The following is an 18,594-nucleotide window of genomic DNA, read 5'->3' as shown; positions in this document are numbered from 1 at the left end:
ATCCCAGGACCCTGGGATCATGACCTGAGCCGAAGGCAGTGGCTTAACCCACTGAGCCACCCAGGCGCCCCCCCTGCAGGGCTTTCAAAAGCCCTCTGAGGACTTGGGCTCTGAGTCCGAGGGAGAGCTTTGGGAGGAGAATGGGGCAGGGGACGGACAGGGTTCCACTCAATGTTTAAATGGCTGTTTCTTAAGAATATATTGTAAGGATGGGCACGTGGGGGGCTCAGATGGCTAAGCCTCTGCCTTCGGCTCAGGTCAAGATCCGGGGGTCCTGGGATTGAGCCCTGCATCGGGCTCTCTGCTCAGTGGGGATCTGTTTCTCCCTCTACCACTCCCACTGCCTGTGTTCTCTCTCTCACTGTCTCTCTCTGTCAAATAAATAAATAAAATCTTTTTTTAAAAGGAATATGTTGTAAGGAGAAGGAAAAAGGAAGAAAAAGGCAACTGAACCCTGAAGTGAGCCCCCACGTGTCTGTGAAGTGGTGAACGAGAGCGTCCCCTCCCAGGAGTAGGGGGAGGCCCCCGCGCGGCCCCGGGATGGACCCCGAGCCCATGATGCACAGGGAGGGAAGCAGACACAGGACACCACACGGGGTGTGAGTCCATGTGTGTGACACGCCAAGACCAGGCTCCTCCACGGATGGGAAGGGGCTCGTGGGGGCCGGGGGCTGGGGGGAAGGGAGGGTGGTGACTACTGATGGAGACAGGTTTCTTTTTGGGGTGAGGGAATGTTCTAGAGTCGATTATGGTGTGGTGTGTTGCACAACCCTGCGAATGTACTAAAAAAGTACTGAATTTTACGCTAACTAGGTCAATTGCACGGTATGGGAATTACAGCTCAACGAGTTTCTTATGAAACAAATCATGAGCAAACAGAGGAAGAGGAGGTTGAAAAATTTGCCCCCTGGAGCAGAGGTGTTCCAGGAAAGTGCGCTGTGAGCTACACATACAACGTAAAATCCCCTGGGGGCACCTGGCTGGCTCTGGGTTCAGCATGTGGCTCTTGGTTTTGGCTCAGGTCAGGATCTCGGGGTCCCAGGATTGAGCCCATTATGGGGCTCTGTGCTCAGTGCAGAGACTGCTTGTCCCTCTCCCCGCTAGTCCCCTGCCCATGCTCTCGCTCTGTCTCTCCATCTACCTCTAATGTGAATAAGGAAAATCTTTCAAATTTTTTTTCTAGACACATTTTTTAAAAAGAAAAAAGTAGGGGCGCCTGGATGGCTCAGTGGGTTAAAGCCTCTGCCTTCGGCTCAGGTCATGATCCCAGCGTCCTGGGATCAAGCCCCACATCGGGCTCTCTGCTCAGCGGGGAGCCTGCTTCCCCCTCCCTCTCTGCCTGCCTCTCTGCCTCCTTGTGATCTCTGTCTGTCAAATAAATAAATAAATAAATAAATAAATAAATAAAAATCTTTAAAATAAAAAAAATTTTTAAACAAAAAAAGAAAAAAGTAAAATTAACTTTAACAGCATATTTCACCCATTTGGTCTGAAAGTCTCCTTTCAAACATAATCAGTATGAAAAATATTCATGAGCATTTTACCCTTTTTTTGGGTACAAAGTCTTCGAAATCCCCAGTGCATCACACACTCGATTCAGACACTTAATTATCATCGCAAATCTTTGATCTGCATTCAGGTGTCACAAAACCTACCGCAGACAGATTCGCATACCCGAACTGTTCCAAACGGAAACATTTTCCTATATGTTTGGGGTGACTGCCAGGTCCTGGTTGGCCCCGTACACCCTGCCGGGCACGCCGGGACCCTAAGCCGCCCTAATTCAGGGTCATTTTTAAAATTTAAACTTTTATTTATTTATTTATTTTAGATTTTGTTTGTTTATTTGACAGACAGAGACAGTGAGAGAGGGAACACAAGCAGGGGGAGTGAGAGAGGGAGAAGCAGGCTTCCTGCAGAGCAGGGGGCCCAATGCGGGGCCCCATCCCAGGACCCTGAGATCATGACCTGAGCTGAAGGCAGACGCGTAAGGACTGAGCCACCCAGGTGCCCCTAAACTTTAATTAATTTAACTCAAAGAAAATGAGACACCCATGTCCCCGGTTCTGCCAGCACATCGCTACAGCCCCCTGGACTGCAGAGCCCAAAACACGGCGGTGTTTACGGGTCACGGTGCTTACGGTCATGGGACATCAATGCCCACGGTCCACGGTCCACGTAACTAAACTCGATGGTAAGGGAGGGAGGCGGTCGGGGAGACAGGGTTCGGTGTGACGGAGCAAAGCCATCACCACGTGGAGGCCCTCGGCCCCTCGTGGCCACGCCGCGTAGAGCGGGGCTCTCCACAGGTCTCTGCACCTGCCGCTGGGTGTCTCCAAGGAGCGTCCTAAAAATGTGGATTCCCGGGCCCCACGGCAGACTCCCTGCATCAGGAACTCTGGGGGCTGGAGCGCAGTGGTCTGCATTTCAACACCCCCCCAGGCCATCGTGGTGCCCGCCAGCTGGAGAACCACGACTGTGGGATGAGTGGCAGAGGCCAGGGAGCCCCGCCGAGGACGCAGCAGCTGGGACGGTAATTTTCCATTTGAAATCTTCGGGTCTGTTTTGTGCTTAGAAGCGATGCGTCCGTGCAGTTCTTTGGAGGAACGTTTTAAAAAGTATCAGTAGACAGTGATACTGGAAAGATGGATAAACAGAGGGAGCCACGGGAGGGAGAGGTCCTTACCCACCGCAAGGATGCGGGGCGGGGCGGGGACATCCCAAACCCCCCTGGCATCCAGTCTCAGCAGATAGGCGGAAGTGAAGTTCCGGCTTGCAGCAGGGAGCCCGGGGCCTGGTGAGGACCAGCTGGCCACCAGGAGACCCTTTGGAGAAGGACGAGGGTCCTGCCACGGGGAATCCCCTCATTTAGAAGTTTCCCCACTGAGAGCGCGTAGAACAAGTCACGGCTCATACACAGCTGGTGGAAAGGCAACACGGTGCCGCCACTTTGGGGAGAAGCCTGGAAGCCTCAGAAGACGGTGGACAGACCCGCTGCCACACCACACCTCGCGGCTCCACGGGGAGGCATCGACCCCAGGGACACACAGGCATCGACCCCTTCCAACACAGACACCTGCGTGGACGTCCGCCACAGCTGTGTCCGCCGCCGCCCAAACTGCAAACAGGCAAACCTCCACCCAGGGGAAGCCAGACACAAAAGACTCACACTTAGAAGCCCATGCGAGGGACGTTTCTAGAAAAGGAGATTCTCCAGGGAGAGGAAGCTGGGGGTGATTCCTAACGGACCGGAGGGACACGTCCGAGGTGATGGGGATGTTCCAAGATTCGGCTGTGGTGATGGTTGTGCCACCGGACAAATTTACTAAAGATCCTGCGACAGCGCAGGGCGTGCTGTGAAACAGGTGACCCCACGGGCGAGAAAGGACGCGGCGACGGCGCTGTAATTCAAGACGTGGCCAGCAGAGGGCGCCGGAGACCACAGGTTCGACTCAGAAGCGGCCTGGGCGCAGGTCGAGCGGGGGATCCGCCCTCCCCGCTGCCCACCTCCGGAGGCGATGCGCTGGACCCTCAGGATAGGCCTCTGCGGCCTCTCCCTGCCTTGGGTGCTCCCTGGGTCAAGGCCACTGCCTGCCTTGGGATGACATCGCTGGGATGAACACGGGCCCGCTGCGAGTCCGCTGGGAAGCCAGCCGCAGCCCGGCGCCCCGGTGAGCCCGCCGTGGTCACTCCTGGTCCTGACCGGACACGAGCTGGCTGGATGGGCGAGTGTCGGAAGCCGCGACGCTGGCGCCTCATCCAGGGCACGTGTGTCTCTGCCCCGGGTCCCAGAGGAAAGCTCCCTTCGAGGCAAAGTGTAAATTGGGACGAACGCGAAGGATTGGACAAAGGGCTACGCACACCACTCGCCGGTCAGATGACACCCTGGTCACCTCCCCCTGCCCAGCCCCGACGGGGAAGCGTGTCGGAAGTGTGCAGGCTCCGGGGAGCGGGGAGGTGAAAGCCGCTTTGGACCCCACAACTGAGACAAAGACATTTGGGGAAAATAAGCAGGAGAAAGGCCCCTGAATGGATGCGTGTGTCACCCACCCAGCCACCCTCTCAGCGACATGCACACGCGTATGTACACACACACACACACACACATAGAGAAAGAAGAACCAAGTACAACAACGAAGCACCGGCTGGTGAGAAAAACAAAAACCCACTGGGTGGTGAGTAGGGTCAGGGACAGTCCCGGGAGACAGAGTGACGCTGGACAGGGTCTCACTGAGATTTTCAAACCCGCTTCCGGCTGGCAGAACGCATTCACCAGGAAGGGGGACAGAGCAGCTGAAGTGCAGACAGCAGCTGGTCAGCGCCCCCAGAAGTGACCCAGCAAAGCCACCCCCGGATTCCTGACCACCGGAATCCCTGGGACATGATCAGGGCTTTTCCTTCAAGCCACTAACTTTGGGGACAATTTGTGATGCAGCGGTGGCTACCTAATCCATCTGGGTGTCTCCAGAAGTGACAGCCGGGTCTGGGGATCCAAAAGGCCGCTGTGGGACGGATGCACCTTCCTCTGAGCTCGGGTCCCTGGGGGTGGCGGTCCCCCACCTCATGTTGCGACGTGGGCAGTTCGATGGCAGGAACCTAACTTAGATCTGGGCATTATGGCATCAGGGTTACGAGGGTACATCCCACAGCCAGATGACCCAGGTTCAAATCCTACCTTAGTCTTCTAGTCGCTCTGTGACCCGGGGAGGTGAGTGAAGCTGGCCAGATTCATGGCAGATGGGGGGTGTGTGTGCATCTATTCCATTTTTCCTTCTGAGCCTGTTGAGAGTAGAATGGTGCCCTTCAAAAAGGTCTGCTTGGGTCCTAATTTCCCAGTACATGGGAATGTGACCTTACTTGGAAATAGGATGATTTCAGGTGAAATTGCTAGGGTTGAGGTCGTACTGGAGCAGGGCGGCCTGAAGTCCGGGGACTGGTGTCCTACAAGCAGAGGGGACTTCGGACACCAGACACACACCGGGGAAAGACCCAAGACTGGAGGGATGTGTCTAGAGGCCGAGGGACGCCAAGGATTGGTGCCCCCACCCCCCAACCCGGAGGGATCCTCCCAGGAGCCTGCGGAGGGAGCAGAGCCCTGGACGCCTGGGGCTTGGGCTTCTGGCCTCCGATCACAACAGAATAGATGTCCGCTGTTTGAAGCCACTGGCGTGCGGTCATTTGTCAAAGCAGCCCCGGAAATGAACAGCCTCTCTCCACCAGATGGCAGAAGGCAAATTTCCATCAATTCTGGGTAATTCAATAAATTCACTTTTCCTGGGGCCAAGTCTAAGTTCAAGGGCATTCCAGCAGCCTCTGAGGGCAGGGCAGCTGAGGGCCATCCTGCCATCCAGTATCCATCACCAGGCGCGGCCACGGTCTTTGGGGGGTCCCTGTCCTTCCGCCTCTCGGTCATTCATCCACTGACTGGACACCAGGGTCCTTCCACCTACAGGCTTTCTGCACCTGCTGCTTCCCCTCTGTCATTTGTCTACAGGGGGCCGGGGGCCACTGGCATGTCCTGGGGATGGGGGAGAGAACAGGGGTGTCAGGGGATAGAAAGTGGTCACCGCTTCCCTGCTGCCACCACCACCCTGTGGTCACTGCTTGGCCCCTTCTGTACCCCGGGCTTTCCCTTGAGCCTTCTGCCTGGCCTGCACCCAACCCACGTAACCCTGGGCCTCTGGGGGCCTGGTCTGAGGTTGCCAGGGCCTGCCAGGGAATTCCACAGCTTTGGAAATGCAAACCCTTCTCTTCCAGACCTGGGGCTTCCGAGGCCACAACTCAAAAACCAAGAAGGAAATCTTTGCTGCCTCCCTTCCTTTCTGCTGTGTCCTAGGCCTTCCAGAGGGCTCAGGGAAGGCTGCGACCCTACCCTACAGGCCAGACTGAGGGACTTGGGGGACAGTGAAAGAAAGGACAGGGCCCGCTGTTCCAGCTCCTACCCCACCCACCTGTAGGCTTCAGCAGGAAAACGTAGGACGGCTCCTGTGAAATGCTTCTGACTTGTGCGCGGATCTAGACCTCAGACCTGTCCCGCCCGCTGGAACTTTCTGCCAGGGTGGGAATGTTCTAGATCTGCACTCTCCCGTGGGGATGGTCATCCCCAGCCACGTGTGGCTGCTGAGCAAATGACATGAGGACACTGAGCCCAAGGACCTGAGTTTTTAATTCTGTTTCCTTTTCATTTGTTTTAATTTAAATTGCCACAGGTACCCAGTGGATACTGGGTGAGGCCGCCTCGGATAAGCTGGTGTGCCCAGCAACCACGGGAGGAAGAGAGCCAAGTGCACAGAGGCAATTAGCTGACCGTCTCATAAATAAAATATGCTTCAATTAAGGGCCAGTGGAGGGATCGTGGGTGAAAACCTTTTTTTTTTGTGGCTCACACCTGGCAGCCCTCACTTTGCCCTCCATAGACCATCCACAAAACCCCAGTTGTGTGTTTACATGATAACCTCCGGGGACCGCATCCCAAGACCTGAACTGTGTGCCCCTCCCCAGGCAAAGCACAGAAGAGGGGCTAGCAGAGCATCCTCTCCCTCCCGTGGCTCTCACCCCAGCCTCCCTCCCCAGGTGAATTCTGAACACAGCAGGACTTACAGCTACTAAGATTACAACAAGATTAGGGCCAACTCTAACCATGTTTGGAGAAAAATTAAGTAAGGGAGAGGCGGGGTGGTGGAAGTTCATTTTTAAAAGGGATGTGAGGGGAGGTCTTCAGAAGTGGCAGCCTCTGAGCAGGAGGGAGCAAGCCAGTGGCTGTCAGGGGGAGACTATTCCTGGTGGAGGAGGGAATGGTTAGTGCAAAGACCCTGGGGTGGGCGGGTAGGCAGTGCAAACGGGGTGGGGGGGAGGGGGGGCAGAGCACAAGTCTAGAATCCCAGGACACCCTCCTACAACCCCAGCCCCTTATCTTTCTATCATCCCCAGGCCTGGAATACCCACCACCCCTTCCTACCCTGGCCTTGAGCCTGGAAGAACTGTGCCAGTTTCAAGGCCTCTGCAGTCCCTGCATTTGGTTCTCAGATCCTGGGCTTGGGGGACAGCTGGGAGAATTCATAGACAGAAATACAGAGCCACAGGCTTGTTGCCCGATGAAAGGGAGATGCTAAGTTTTCCCCAGTATAGGGGCTTGAAGCTTCCTTTGAGCTGCGTTACTAATATTGAGGTAAACGTTGTCAGGCCCTGTAGAAGCCCTGGAATGAGGGCTAAGGTTTCTGCCCAGACGCCTAGCCCCACCCCTAGCCCTAAGCCGATCCGGCCCCGCTAAAAACGGCCCAGCTTTTCACTAAACAATGCAACTACACGCCGCCCAGCCCCTTCCCAGGTTGCACCCTCTGACCCCAAGCCCCAAGCCCTTCTCAATATCCTCGCCCCAGTCTGGACCCCAAAGTGCCTTTGGCTCTGCACGCTGCCCTTCCCTACAGCGGTACCGCAAGGGTTAAGCTCAGGCGCCGGGTGCCCTGATTGACAGCCAGGCCGGCGGCTGGGGAGAGCCGGCCAATCAGCGAAAGCGCCTGCGGCCCACGTGGGTAAGTGGCCTAGTGATTGGCCAGTGCCTGTAGCGGCCGCCCGCGGTGTCCGAGCCCACGTGCAGCTGCTGCTCTTTCATTGATCGTCCTCGTGGTGCAGGTGGCTGCGGGGCCGGGCGGGGCCGGGGCGGGCGGGGGCGGGGCCGGGGCTGGCCGGGGCGGGGCCCGACGGGTCAAAGGGTCCCCGGGAGGAGGGGAGGTGCGGAGGGGTCTTCGTTCTGGGCCTGAACTCTTTTGACCCTCCGCGGTTTCCTCCTCGCTGTCCTGGGCCGCCATCCTAAGGGAGGTGAGTAGGCAGGCGGGTCTCCTGGAGGACCCCAGCGCCCCCCCCCCCCTCGGGCGGACGGGGTAGAAGCGAAGCAAAGAAGGGGCTTAGCGCAGGAGTGACCGGGTGGAGAGAGGTCTCTTTCCTCCTGTCTGAAAATTCCTCCTAAGTCACCTGGCCAACTCTTACTCATCCTTCAAAACCCCTTCCCAATGATCTTCATCCATGTTTTAGGAAATTGTCTCAAAACCAAGGTTGAGTTTTAGCGTCCTAACCTGGGGTCCCCCAGCGGTGACAGTTCCTGGCAGGGAGTGTGAGTCTTGTCACTGTCTCCCTCCACATCATAGAAGGACGTCCCTGGAGCCCACTACTAGCTGGGGCAGCCAGAGGCACCAGAGTTTGACAAATGAACAGAGAGTATATAGGGCACGCAGTGGGGTGCTAGAAGTCAGGGAGGGGGTGGGGATCCAGGACTGTGTCCTGGAGGGGAGGCTGGGGGAGGGGTTGGGGGGGGATTGATTCTGTCCCTGGCTGCCCAGACTTCTGCTCTCAGGACCTGCGTCTCTCCTTGTTATTTTAGAGTCCTTGGGCCCCCTGCCTGAAGATCACCTCTTGGGGCCATCCTAGCCCCCAGAAGCACCCTCCAGGGATGATGGGGCCCCCAGGAACTCTGGTGAGGAGGTCCTTAACCCCTGTGTTGGGGGATATGAGCCTGGAAGCTGGGCTCAAACCTCGCTCTCCTGCTGATGGAGGGACGCAGGCAGGTGGCCAGGCCTTTTGACTGCAGGGCTCTAACCCACCACACCTACTGACAGGTGCCAGGGCACTTTCTTTTTAAATTAAACCTGCTTCTCATCACCCAGGTGTTAAAGCACATGACCACATTGTCCTTGCTAGTATTCTGCAAGCAGAAGCCCCCCTCCTGCACAGATGACCCTTTCCAATAGTTGGGGCTGGGCCAGGCCAGCTTCTTTCTCTCAAGGGCTCTCCAGAGACTCCGGATTTGAGACTTTAGGCCAAGAGGCAAAACAGAGGCTACTCCTTGGGGACTTAAGTCCCTTCAGGTTTCAGGAGGTCCCAGCGCACCCCCTGGGGGGGCTGATTGGGGTTGTGGCTGGAGGGTGGAAGGAGGGAGGTGGGGGAGGGGGGTGGTGTGCGGATCACCTCTTGTCACCTTCCCAGGCTCCTTCTGAACTGAGCTGTCGGGCTGTCCTGGATCAGCTCCGGCGAGAGTTCCCCAGGTGAGGGTGACTCTTGGGGACTGGAGGTCCCCCTGTGGCCCACAGAGGGAGGGAGAGCGTCCCCTCTGGTCCCTCGGGGTGGGGTGGGGGGTGGCCAGAAGCCCCTGGCCCGAAAGACAGAACTAGGAATGGGGGAGCCCAAAGCGAAAGGAAAGCCACCAATACCCATCCTGGCCTTCATTTAAATTTCCGAGTTGTCCTTGTTTAGCGTGAATTTACTTGCACTGATTATATGTTTAAAAACACTGCACTTGCCTAATTGTGAAGAGGGGGCTGGCCGGGCCGGGCGGGGTTGGGGCTGGCTCCCAGGAGGCCTCCTGAGCTCTGCTGGGTTCTCTTCCCCTCAGGTTCCCCCCTCACCTGGCGGCACAGGTGGAGAGCATGAACTTGGCGGTGAGCAGCCCCCAGACAGCCTGGAGGGGCTGCTTCCTCAGGCCTTGGGAGCGGGGTTTGGGGACACCCTTTCCTTGACTCGGTTCTGCTTCCTCTGGGCGCGTGAGGTCATGCACGCAGTCCAGCTTCTTCAAGAGCCTTTTTCCTCATGAGTGCTAACGTTGCTGCAAAAGTTAGAAACTCTGTATTTACAGGAAGTGTTTCTGTGACTGACGGCTCATCACAGAACAATAGGTAGCGGGAGTCCCTGCTCGGGAGGAATGTAGGTGCCCATGTGGGGCTGTCTTCTAGAACTTTCTGCAGTGACGAGAATGTTCTAGATCAACCGTGCCCAATATGGTGCCCGCTGGCCCATGTGGCTACTGAGAACTTGCAGGGGACTGAATTTTTAACTCGATTAAATTTAAATAGCCACACTTGACTAGGGGCCAGCCCTATAGACAGGGCACCGCTAGGGAGAAGAGAGAGACAAGTAAGTAGAGAAAGAAGATTCACAAAATGTAACCGCTATGAAGAAGACAGAAGATGGGGAGATGGACATAAGTCCAGGAAGGGCTTCCTGGAAGACGTGAGGTTGACAGGGAGATAGGGAAGGTGAGGAGGTTCTACTGTCCCTGAGAGAGCAAGGAAGGGAGGGTATTCCAGGCCGAGGGCACAGCCTGTGCAAAGGCCCTGGGGCAGGACTGGGCTTGGGTGTATTGGAGGAATGAGCGAGGAGGCCCCTGTGGCTAGAGCAGAGGAAGGAGGGGAGGGCAGGGAGAGGACAGGGCAGGGGTGCAGGGCCCTGGTAGTTATGGGGAGTCTTTGAACTTCACATTGAGAATGAAACCAAGGGTCTCTCTAATTAGCTTTCACTCTGTGTGGTAGGGGATATTCTAGCTGATGAGTGTAGTGACCAGAGAGGGCGAGCGGCTTGCCCAGGGTCACACAGTTGGGGAGAAGCATGCCCGGCATGCGACTTCTTACCCTTGTCCCCCTCCATCGCCCCCCACCCCAGCTCCTGTTCCGTTCCCTTGCAGCTCCAGAAGATCCGGCAGGGTCTCCAGGAGCATCACAAGCAGGTAAGTGGGTCACCAGGACCCAAGGAGGGGTACGGCTCCCCTTCCTCGAAAGGCAGGGAAAAATAGGGCGAGAGGTCATGACCAGGCCTGGTTGTGGGGACCCTTGCGGGGACACCGGGGAGGCCTTTTTACCCCTAAGGAAGTGAGAGCCCTGGAGGGCTGCGGGCAGAGGGGGGCAGGACCTGACCTGGGATGCCCCAGGGATCCCTGGATCGCCCCTCCCCGTGCCCCCCCACCCAGGGAGTGTCTTCCTTCCTGGCCCGCTCCCAGCTCCCGGTGTGGCTCAGATGAAGCCAGGGCCCTTTCCAGCACTTTGGCGTCCGCTGCTTCCGCCCTGAGGGCCTGTCATGTGCCAGGCGCACCCGGATTACGGCCTTCCGGGCAACCAGGTGTTCTCGAGGGTGTCTCACACGTGAACGGGGTTGGTGGGGAGGCAGGTCTGCACGGGCCCGGGGAGGGGGTGCCGTCTCCCGGCACGGGGCGCCTTGCCCAAGCTGAAGCACGTCTTGCAGTCCTGCCTGTCCTCCTGCCACCTGGCCCCTTTCTCCTGGGTGCTGGCAGGACTCTCTGTCTGTGCCAGATGTGACTGGCAGAAGGCCAGGGCCGTGTCTGCAGCTCAGCAGGGCCCGGGGTGGGCAGCGCGGGGAACTGGGAGAGACGGATCCAGAATGAGGGGGGCCAGGAAGCATCCAGAACACGGTTATCCATTCAGCAGTCCTCTAGCCATTACCTCCTTGCCAAGTGCCGTTGTAGGCGGCAGGGAAACCGCGGAGAAGGACACAGGCAAACCTCTGCCCTTGGGGTGACAGGAGCTTGGTAAACAGAAGTGTCAGATGGTGAGGGCTGGGCAAGGTGCAGGGATGGATTCTGCACAGCCCCAGGGGACACGGGGGAAGGGGTGGGAGTGCAAGGCCTGCTGAGAAGGTGACATTTGAGCAAACTCTTGAAGGATCACAGAGGGCATGCAGCTCCCTTGGATGGGAGGCGCAGAATGGACAGAGGGCACAGCCCGTGCAAAAGTCCTGGGGCATGACAGCACCTGCTGTGTTGGAGGGACAGAGAGGAGGCCCCTGTGGTTGGAGCAATGAGGAGGGGACAGGGCAGGTGCCCTGGCATCTTGGGGGCCGTGGAGCGGACTTGGGCTTTTCCACCGGGGAGCTAGGAGTCCTTAGGGGTAGGCGTGGGGGACCTGACTTGTGCGCACAGGCGCCCTCTGGAGGAGAGAGTCTGGGCAGGGCGGGAGAACAGGACCATCTAGGTGAGGAGCTGGTGGTGAGAACAGAGGAGATTGTGAGCTCAGGGGTTTTCGGAGGGGTGGGTTTTGCCCCAGATAGCCGCTGTTCAACCCAGGGGCCTTGCTGGCCCTGGCGTCCCGCCGAGACTCCCCTCTGTCCTCTCCCCTCTGTCTCAGCTCCTTGTTTTCCCAGCCTCCCCGCCGTGCATTTAAAATCCCAGCAGCCTTCCGTGGCCCTGCCTGCTCCACGAGTGCTCCCCGCTCCCTGGGGAGGGCCAGCCAGCCAGCAGGCAGGAGGGAGCAGCGCTTTTCATGCTGAGTTCGTTCAAGTGCCAGTAAATTGCGCATTAACGAGCCAGGGCGGATTGGGGAAGGCTCCCCTGGGTCTGTGCTGCTGGGAGGCGCAGCTGGGGAACCCATCACCGGCTGCCCCAGGAGGCAGCCCCCCCAGCCGTGGGCTCAGAGAGGTGGGGGGGTCCCGCTGCCCGGCCCCTCTTCCCTCGCCATTCTGCCTGCCTGCCCAGGATGCAGGAAACACGGCCTGGCCCCTGGTCCTCCTGACTTGGGAAAATTGGCTTTGCTACCGTGGGCCTTTGTTTTCTCCTCTGCAAAATGGGAATGCCAGGAGTTCCTGGGAGCTGGGGCCGACCGCAGCTGGCCCTCAGGCTGCTTCCTTCCTTCTTTCTTGTGAATCAGGATTGTCCCCAGGCCTGGGGAGTTTGCCTTGGTCGGGCCCACTCTGGGGAGCTCCCTGGCGTCCACCACCAAGGGGCGTGCTTCCTTGAGGCCCAAGGGCGAAGCTTAGGGCACATAGATCTCTGGTGGCCATGGGACACGTGCGTTATTTAAACTGAAGTTGACCTTCAAACCAGCAGCGTTCGGCGTGCTCACCAGCCACGCGAAGCCAGCAGCTACCGTGTTAGACAGGCCTAGAACGTTCCCGCACTCACTAAATAGAGCTGCACACGCGCGTCCCCATAGGGCTGCTCATCAGACCCAGAAGCTCGGTCTCCCTGTTCTGGATTTCTGGGGACACTGGCCAGGAGGCTCCCATATCGCCGACACTGCCCTCTGCCCGGCCACCAGGCACACACTGGGCACCTGTGCTCTTGGCGCCTGTGCCATCCATGTTGGCGGCCACTGGGCCGACGTGGCCGTTGAGCACTTGAGTGGGGCTGGAGACGTTGCATTTTTAACCGGACTTCACTGTGTATCGAATAACCATCTGTGGCTGGTTGCTGCGTCTCGAGGAAGGAGCGTGTCTTCTAAAGTCACAGGCCGATGCCTGCGGGTCAGATTGGGGGACACTTAGAGCCCTCAAGCCCTTCGAGGCCCATGGAAACTCTTCACTTAGATTTGGAATTGCTGCTAGTCACGTGGCCTGATTTTTAAGTATAAAGGGCTGTGACCCTCCCACGGGGTCCCCTATTGTCCTGCTACTGGCCCTCCTCCGCGAGAGGTGATTACTGGTTTCTGAGTGTCCTCCCGACACTTAAGTTCAGATGTCGGTACACAGAACAACACGGGTACTGACGACTTTGCTTCTCGAAGCCATTTTAAGCAGAGGGGTGTTGAAGCTTTTGCCTGCTTGCTTGCTTTTTAAAGATTTTATTTATTTGAGAGACAGAGCATGAGTGGGGGGAGGGGCAGAGGGAGCAGCAGGCTCCCCACTGAGTAGGGAGCCAGACAGGAGGCTCATCCCTGGATCCCAGGATCATGACCTGAACCGAAGGTAGAGGCTCCACTGACTGAGCCTCCAGGCGCTCCAAGGCTTTAGTCTTCAAACCTCCTAAGAAAAGCAGCTGGAGGGGAACGCAGATGGGACCCCGCTTTCTACCCCTTGAGGGTGATGGCCGGCCTTCAGGGTTTGGCTGCGGAGTTCTGAGTATGAAAAACTAACTGGCTCTAGGCTCCGCATCATCGTGAATCCACCCCCAGAACCTTCAAAGCAGGCCCGGTGTCGTGGTCCCCATTTCACGCACTGGGAAGCCAGCTTGCTGGTTGAGGTGTGCACTCAGGCCTCATGACAAAGGCTTAGCTGGGATGTGTCCTCCCCCTGCTCCTTCCCCATCCAGACGGAGAACTTCCTGCGGACAGTGGAGACCTGGAGCCAGGCCCTGGGATTCCAGCCTGCGGAGGTGGGTGCCTGGGCCCTGGAGGAGGGAGGGGACCGGCTCTGACGCACAGCCTCCATCCCCTGGCAACCCCGCACTTTGTGGGACAGGCCAGCCCCGAGACTTCCCTGCATCCAGAGGCCGAGACCCCACAGCCCTCCGGGCTCCAGGGACCACCCTTCGAAGATGTCCTGGCCGCGAGGTCCTCAGACTGGCTGAGGCAGCCCTACAGAGCGGACGCCGGGCCCCCCACGCTGGACACGCAGTCCCCCTGGGACCCCAAGCCCCGGTTTTGGCAGGACGTTCTGACCGAGCAGCTCTGGCAGATCTTTGCGGGAACCCACAGGAGGGACCAGCGCCGCAGGAGTGAGTCTCCCTGGGGGTGGGGGATGGCGGCGGCCTGGGGCTGTGTCGGGGACAGCCTGGGGACAGCACCACTGAATCATGTTGTCCTACTCCCCCCTGCCCCCCCCATCCCAGCAACAGAGCAGTTGCCAGGCCTGGTGAGTAACTGTGGTACCCTGAGGAGGGGGGGGTCCTCAGATTGGGGTGTCTGGGTTCCTGTGAGGTGGTCCACAGCTTCCGTCCTCCGTCCCGGGTGCCCTGAGAGGACTCAGGCCAGTGCCCAAGATGGGACTTGGGGCTGTTGACAAGTCTTAAGTCTTATCTACACTGCCTGGGCCTCCCCGAGGTTTTCTGGGTCTAAGACAACTGAACTGGGGTGCCTGGGTGGCTCCGTGGGTTAAGCCTCTGCCTTCGGCTCAGGTCATGATCTCAGGGTCCTGGGATCGAGCCCCCTGTCGTCAGACTCTGCTCAGTGGGGAGCCTGCTTCCCCCCTTTCTCTCTGCCTGCCTCTGCCTGCTTGTGATCTCTGTCTGTCAAATAAATAAATAAAATCTTTGAAAAAAAGACTGAACTGAACTTGGTCTGAACTGATCGCCCCAATTCCCGTGGACAGGAGAGCCAGGAAGCAGGACCACAGGACTCAGGACTGGAACCACGGAGCAGAGATGCTTTGGGTAATCCCAGTGTGGTGAGGGGGCACGATGGGGGGTGGTGGAGCCTGCCCCTGAGAAGCCCACACCTGCCATTCATCTGCCTTGTCTCCACCCAGTGCCCAGCCCACCCGAGCCCTCCCCCAGCTCCCCCGAGGGCTCCGGAGAAGAGAGCACAGAGCCAGGCCTGTCAGGCCTGGACACCGAAGGGATGCTCTCCCTCCGCATGGCCCAGGTGAGGCCCCTTTCCGAGCTGCAGCCTCCATGAAGGCTGAGAGGGCTGGGGCGGAGGGAGCTGATAAGGCTCCGCATGATCCGGGTCCCACCGCAGGAGCCTGCTGGGAGAGCCTACCGGTTCCTGAAGCCCATGTGAGTCTCTGTGTTGTCCCTCCTGTCATGTACCTCTGTCCCTGGCAGAGGGGACAGGAAGAGTGTGTCTCCTCTCTACCCCACCACCCTGCTACTGTCCTCGATACCCAGAGCTGAGGGGGCTGAGTAGTTACGGTCAGGCCAGCGTCACCGTCTCTCCCCACATGACTAGTTCTGGGTTCCAGGGATTTGAGGAGAGAACTCCCATGGAAAGAGGGTGTTGAAGGAGATCCAGACCATCCCAAGCATGTGGTTGGAGGCTGGCAGAGCCCAGGGGGGATGAGAAGGCTTTCCTGGAGGGAAGGGGCATAATGGTTAGGGTCTTGACAGATGAGTAGGAGTTTGCTAGAATGGGGCAAAGCATTCTAGGTGGAAGGCAGTGATGTTTGGTTCTAGGAGAGGGAGAATCCTCGAAGGGGCTTCCCCTGGGGGAAGTCGGTGTAGTTGGGAAGCCGAGCCTGAGTGAAAACTTCTGAAGAATGAAGCTCCTCAGGCTTGGTGGAGGGGCCCCTGCGGGCAGAGAGACTCACAGGCAGGCTGGTGACCCTGAGGCCTCCCCTCCCAAGATGCTGGGACCCTGAGGACTTCGAGGACACGTGGAAGAGACCAGATGCCTTGCCCTGGCAACCCCAGAAGGCGGCCATCCCGCACGGAGCGGAGAAGATGCGGACGCTAAAGCACGGGGAGCCGGTGCTCGCCACGGCCGTCAGCAGCTGCACGCAGCACACGTTCACCTGCGGCCGCGGCGGCGTCAAAGTGTGGAGCCTGGTGGGCGGGGGGCTGGAGGACCGGCGCCCCGAGAGCCACCTGCGTGTACAGGTAGGAGAGGGGCTGGCTCTGGGGGCAGAGCTCGTGGGAGCCGGAAGAGCCCCGGCCACCGCAGAGGACGGTCACCTGCACCCATGCCGCCCCAGACCCCCCAGGCCTACCTGCGCACCTGCCTGCTGTCCCCGACCAGCACGACCCTGCTGACGGGCGGCCACAACCTGGCCGGCGTGAGCGTGTGGGACCTGACCGCGCCCTCCCTGCGTGTGAGCGGCGAGCTGCCCTGCGCAGGCCTCACCTGCCAGGCCCTGGCCTTCGGCCCCGAGGCCACCCTGGCCTTTGCGGGCTTCACCGACGGCACAGTCAGGATCTGGGACTTGCGGGACCAGAGCATTGTCAGGTGAGGCCCAGGGGTGCGTGGGCTCATCCCAAAAAGCCCCTTCCCACCCCCGGCCCCGAGCAGGGATGCCGCGGTCCGAAGGCTAAAGCCCCTGACTGCTTCGGTTTGCGTTTGAGAGAGTGGGGGGCCTGAGTTCAGATTGTGGCTGGCCTCCGTTTCCCCATCGGTCACCTGGGTGTGACTGGCTGGGTGGTGTTCCTGGGGCCCAGGCTCAGAGTCTCGGCCCTGCCCCCTTGCCGATACCCCTTCTGGCCAGGGACCTGCCGGGGCCCCCAAACGGAACCAAGAGCATTGCTGTCAAAGACCAGAACATCTGGACGGGGGGGCTGGACACCTGCCTGCGGTGCTGGGACCTGAGGACCCCCGGGGAGCCCCTGGAATACCAATTCGAGTCTCAGGTGTGTGGGCTGGGCTGGGCCTTGGGCTAGAGAGGAGGTGGATGTTGGGAGGAGGGAGGTAGTGAGACCCCACGTCTGATCGGTGCTGGCAGGAATGGGGCAGGAGAAATGGCCTCCCCCCGGGCCCCGATAACATTAGACGTGTCTATGCTCTGTACTGGGTGCCCGTAGCCCCATTTAGTCTCTGCAATACTGCTTAAGGCAGAGAGGACCAACCCACTTTACAGATGAGCAGACTGAGGCCCAGAGGTGTGAAGTTGCTCGTCAGGGCCAGGAAGCCAGGAAGCTGGCCGGAGGTCAGCCCCCAGGGCAGGTCCCTGTGCCCCTACCACCTCCCAGGCCCGGCCGGGACCTGACCGGCCTCTTCCCTGCTGCCCGCCCCCCCAGATAATGAGCCTGTCCCCCAGTCCCCAGGAAGACTGGGTGCTGGTGGGCACAGCCAGTGGCCAACAGTGGCTACAGCCCACCCGAGGGGGCCAGAAGCACATGGTGGGGTGTAAGGACGGCACCATCCTGGGTCTCAAGTTTTCCCCATTTGGTGAGTGGCCGGGAGCGGGTGGGGGAGTCCCCTGTCGCCCCCAGCCTCCCCTGGGGTCCTGCCCCACCCTCCCTAAGCCCCCCTTGCCCTTCATCAGCAGAAACCACTCAGTGATGCTCTCCACGGGGGCATGAGGGAGGTGGAGTCTCCCTCTGTGCCCCAGGTCCCCAGAGGCCCTGCCCACAGCTGCCAGGTTTCCCACGACCCTGTCCCCTCCTCCCCCTCCCAGGCCAGTGGTGGGTGAGCGTTGGGACGGATGACCTGGTCAGCATCTATGGCATGCCCGCGGGGACCATGGTATTCCAGGTACCACCGTGGGCCAGACGCGGGGCAGGGGGCAGTGCTCAGCTCCGGGTGCTGGGTGCACGGCTCCTGAGAGGGACCAGGCTTGAGCTGCGGGGCAGAGGGTAGGGGCAGGGGTGGGTGAGCTCCCCTCAGCTCATCCTGGCCTTCCACCTCCCCAGGTGCCTGAGACCTCCTCCATCCTGTGCTGTGATGTGTCCCGCAACAACCGCCTGGTCGTCACGGGGTCGGAGGACCACGCCGCGGTGTACCAGATCACCTACTGAGGGGCCTGGCCCTGTCGTCCTGACTTGGGACCCTTTTTTTTTTGTCCTTTGCCCCCAACAAGGTGGAAGGGTGTGGGGGGGGGGCCAGGTCTCTTCCCCACTGCACAGGTAGTAAAGCAGTTCGAAGAAGCAGAGTGGGTCTGGGTGCGTCCTTTCCTGCCGCCCGCCCATCCTGTAGCGGTTTGGGAGGACTTGGCCGGCTGGGTCTCCCAGCCCGGAGCCCACACACACAGAGACTCTCCTCGAGCCGCGGACCCCTGTTGGGAGTGGGGGTGCCCATGCACCAATTTCCCTGTCCCACTGAGCTCATCCCCCTCACCTCCCAGAGAGGGGGTTTCCGATCCAGGGATGGGGTCCCCCCCTTCCCAAGATACCCAGGTGCATCTCACCTGGGGGTGAACCCATCCCTCAGGGGAGACACGTGGCAATGTCTGTGGACACTGGTCATCATGACTTTAGAGGGGTGCTGCTTGGCCCCCCAGTGCCCGGGACGTTTCTCCCCCCACCCCCCAGAGAGTGATGGGTCCCAGTGTCGGCAGTGCCCTGCAGGAGAGGGTCGCTGACAGCTTCTCATCCAGCCTCTCTGTGCTGGGCGGCTCTCACACCTTTGCTTACCTGTCCCTCCAGGAGAGGTGTCCCAGAAGGTGCCCACCGCTCTGCTTTCTCTACCCAGAGAATTACCCTCTCCTCAAAGAGTGTCTCCAAAACTCCACCTGAGT

General features: G+C 59.3%; 1 protein-coding gene across 1 annotated transcript; it reads left to right on the top strand.

Annotated features, from left to right (window-relative positions):
* The first annotated feature begins 3,615 nt into the window (after positions 1 to 3,615).
* On the top strand, positions 3,616 to 17,875 carry LOC111161649 (transducin like enhancer of split 6). Its single transcript, XM_022525413.1, is given in 19 exon segments — positions 3,616 to 3,671; positions 8,145 to 8,214; positions 8,378 to 8,470; positions 8,980 to 9,038; positions 9,386 to 9,431; positions 10,451 to 10,492; positions 13,802 to 13,864; positions 13,951 to 14,205; positions 14,314 to 14,343; positions 14,800 to 14,860; positions 14,956 to 15,071; positions 15,168 to 15,205; positions 15,772 to 16,045; positions 16,047 to 16,370; positions 16,627 to 16,768; positions 16,970 to 17,064; positions 17,156 to 17,306; positions 17,536 to 17,612; positions 17,771 to 17,875. Coding segments are annotated over 19 exon segments (2,097 nt in total).
* Positions 17,876 to 18,594: the final 719 nt, after the last annotated feature.

The sequence above is a fragment of the Enhydra lutris genome, unplaced genomic scaffold, assembly GCF_002288905.1.
Source record: "Enhydra lutris kenyoni isolate GAN:26980312 unplaced genomic scaffold, ASM228890v2 scaffoldscaffold86, whole genome shotgun sequence".
Classification (NCBI taxonomy): Eukaryota; Metazoa; Chordata; class Mammalia; order Carnivora; family Mustelidae; genus Enhydra; species Enhydra lutris.
Note: the sequence above shows the minus strand (reverse complement) of the source record. Positions and strands in the feature narration are given on the sequence as shown.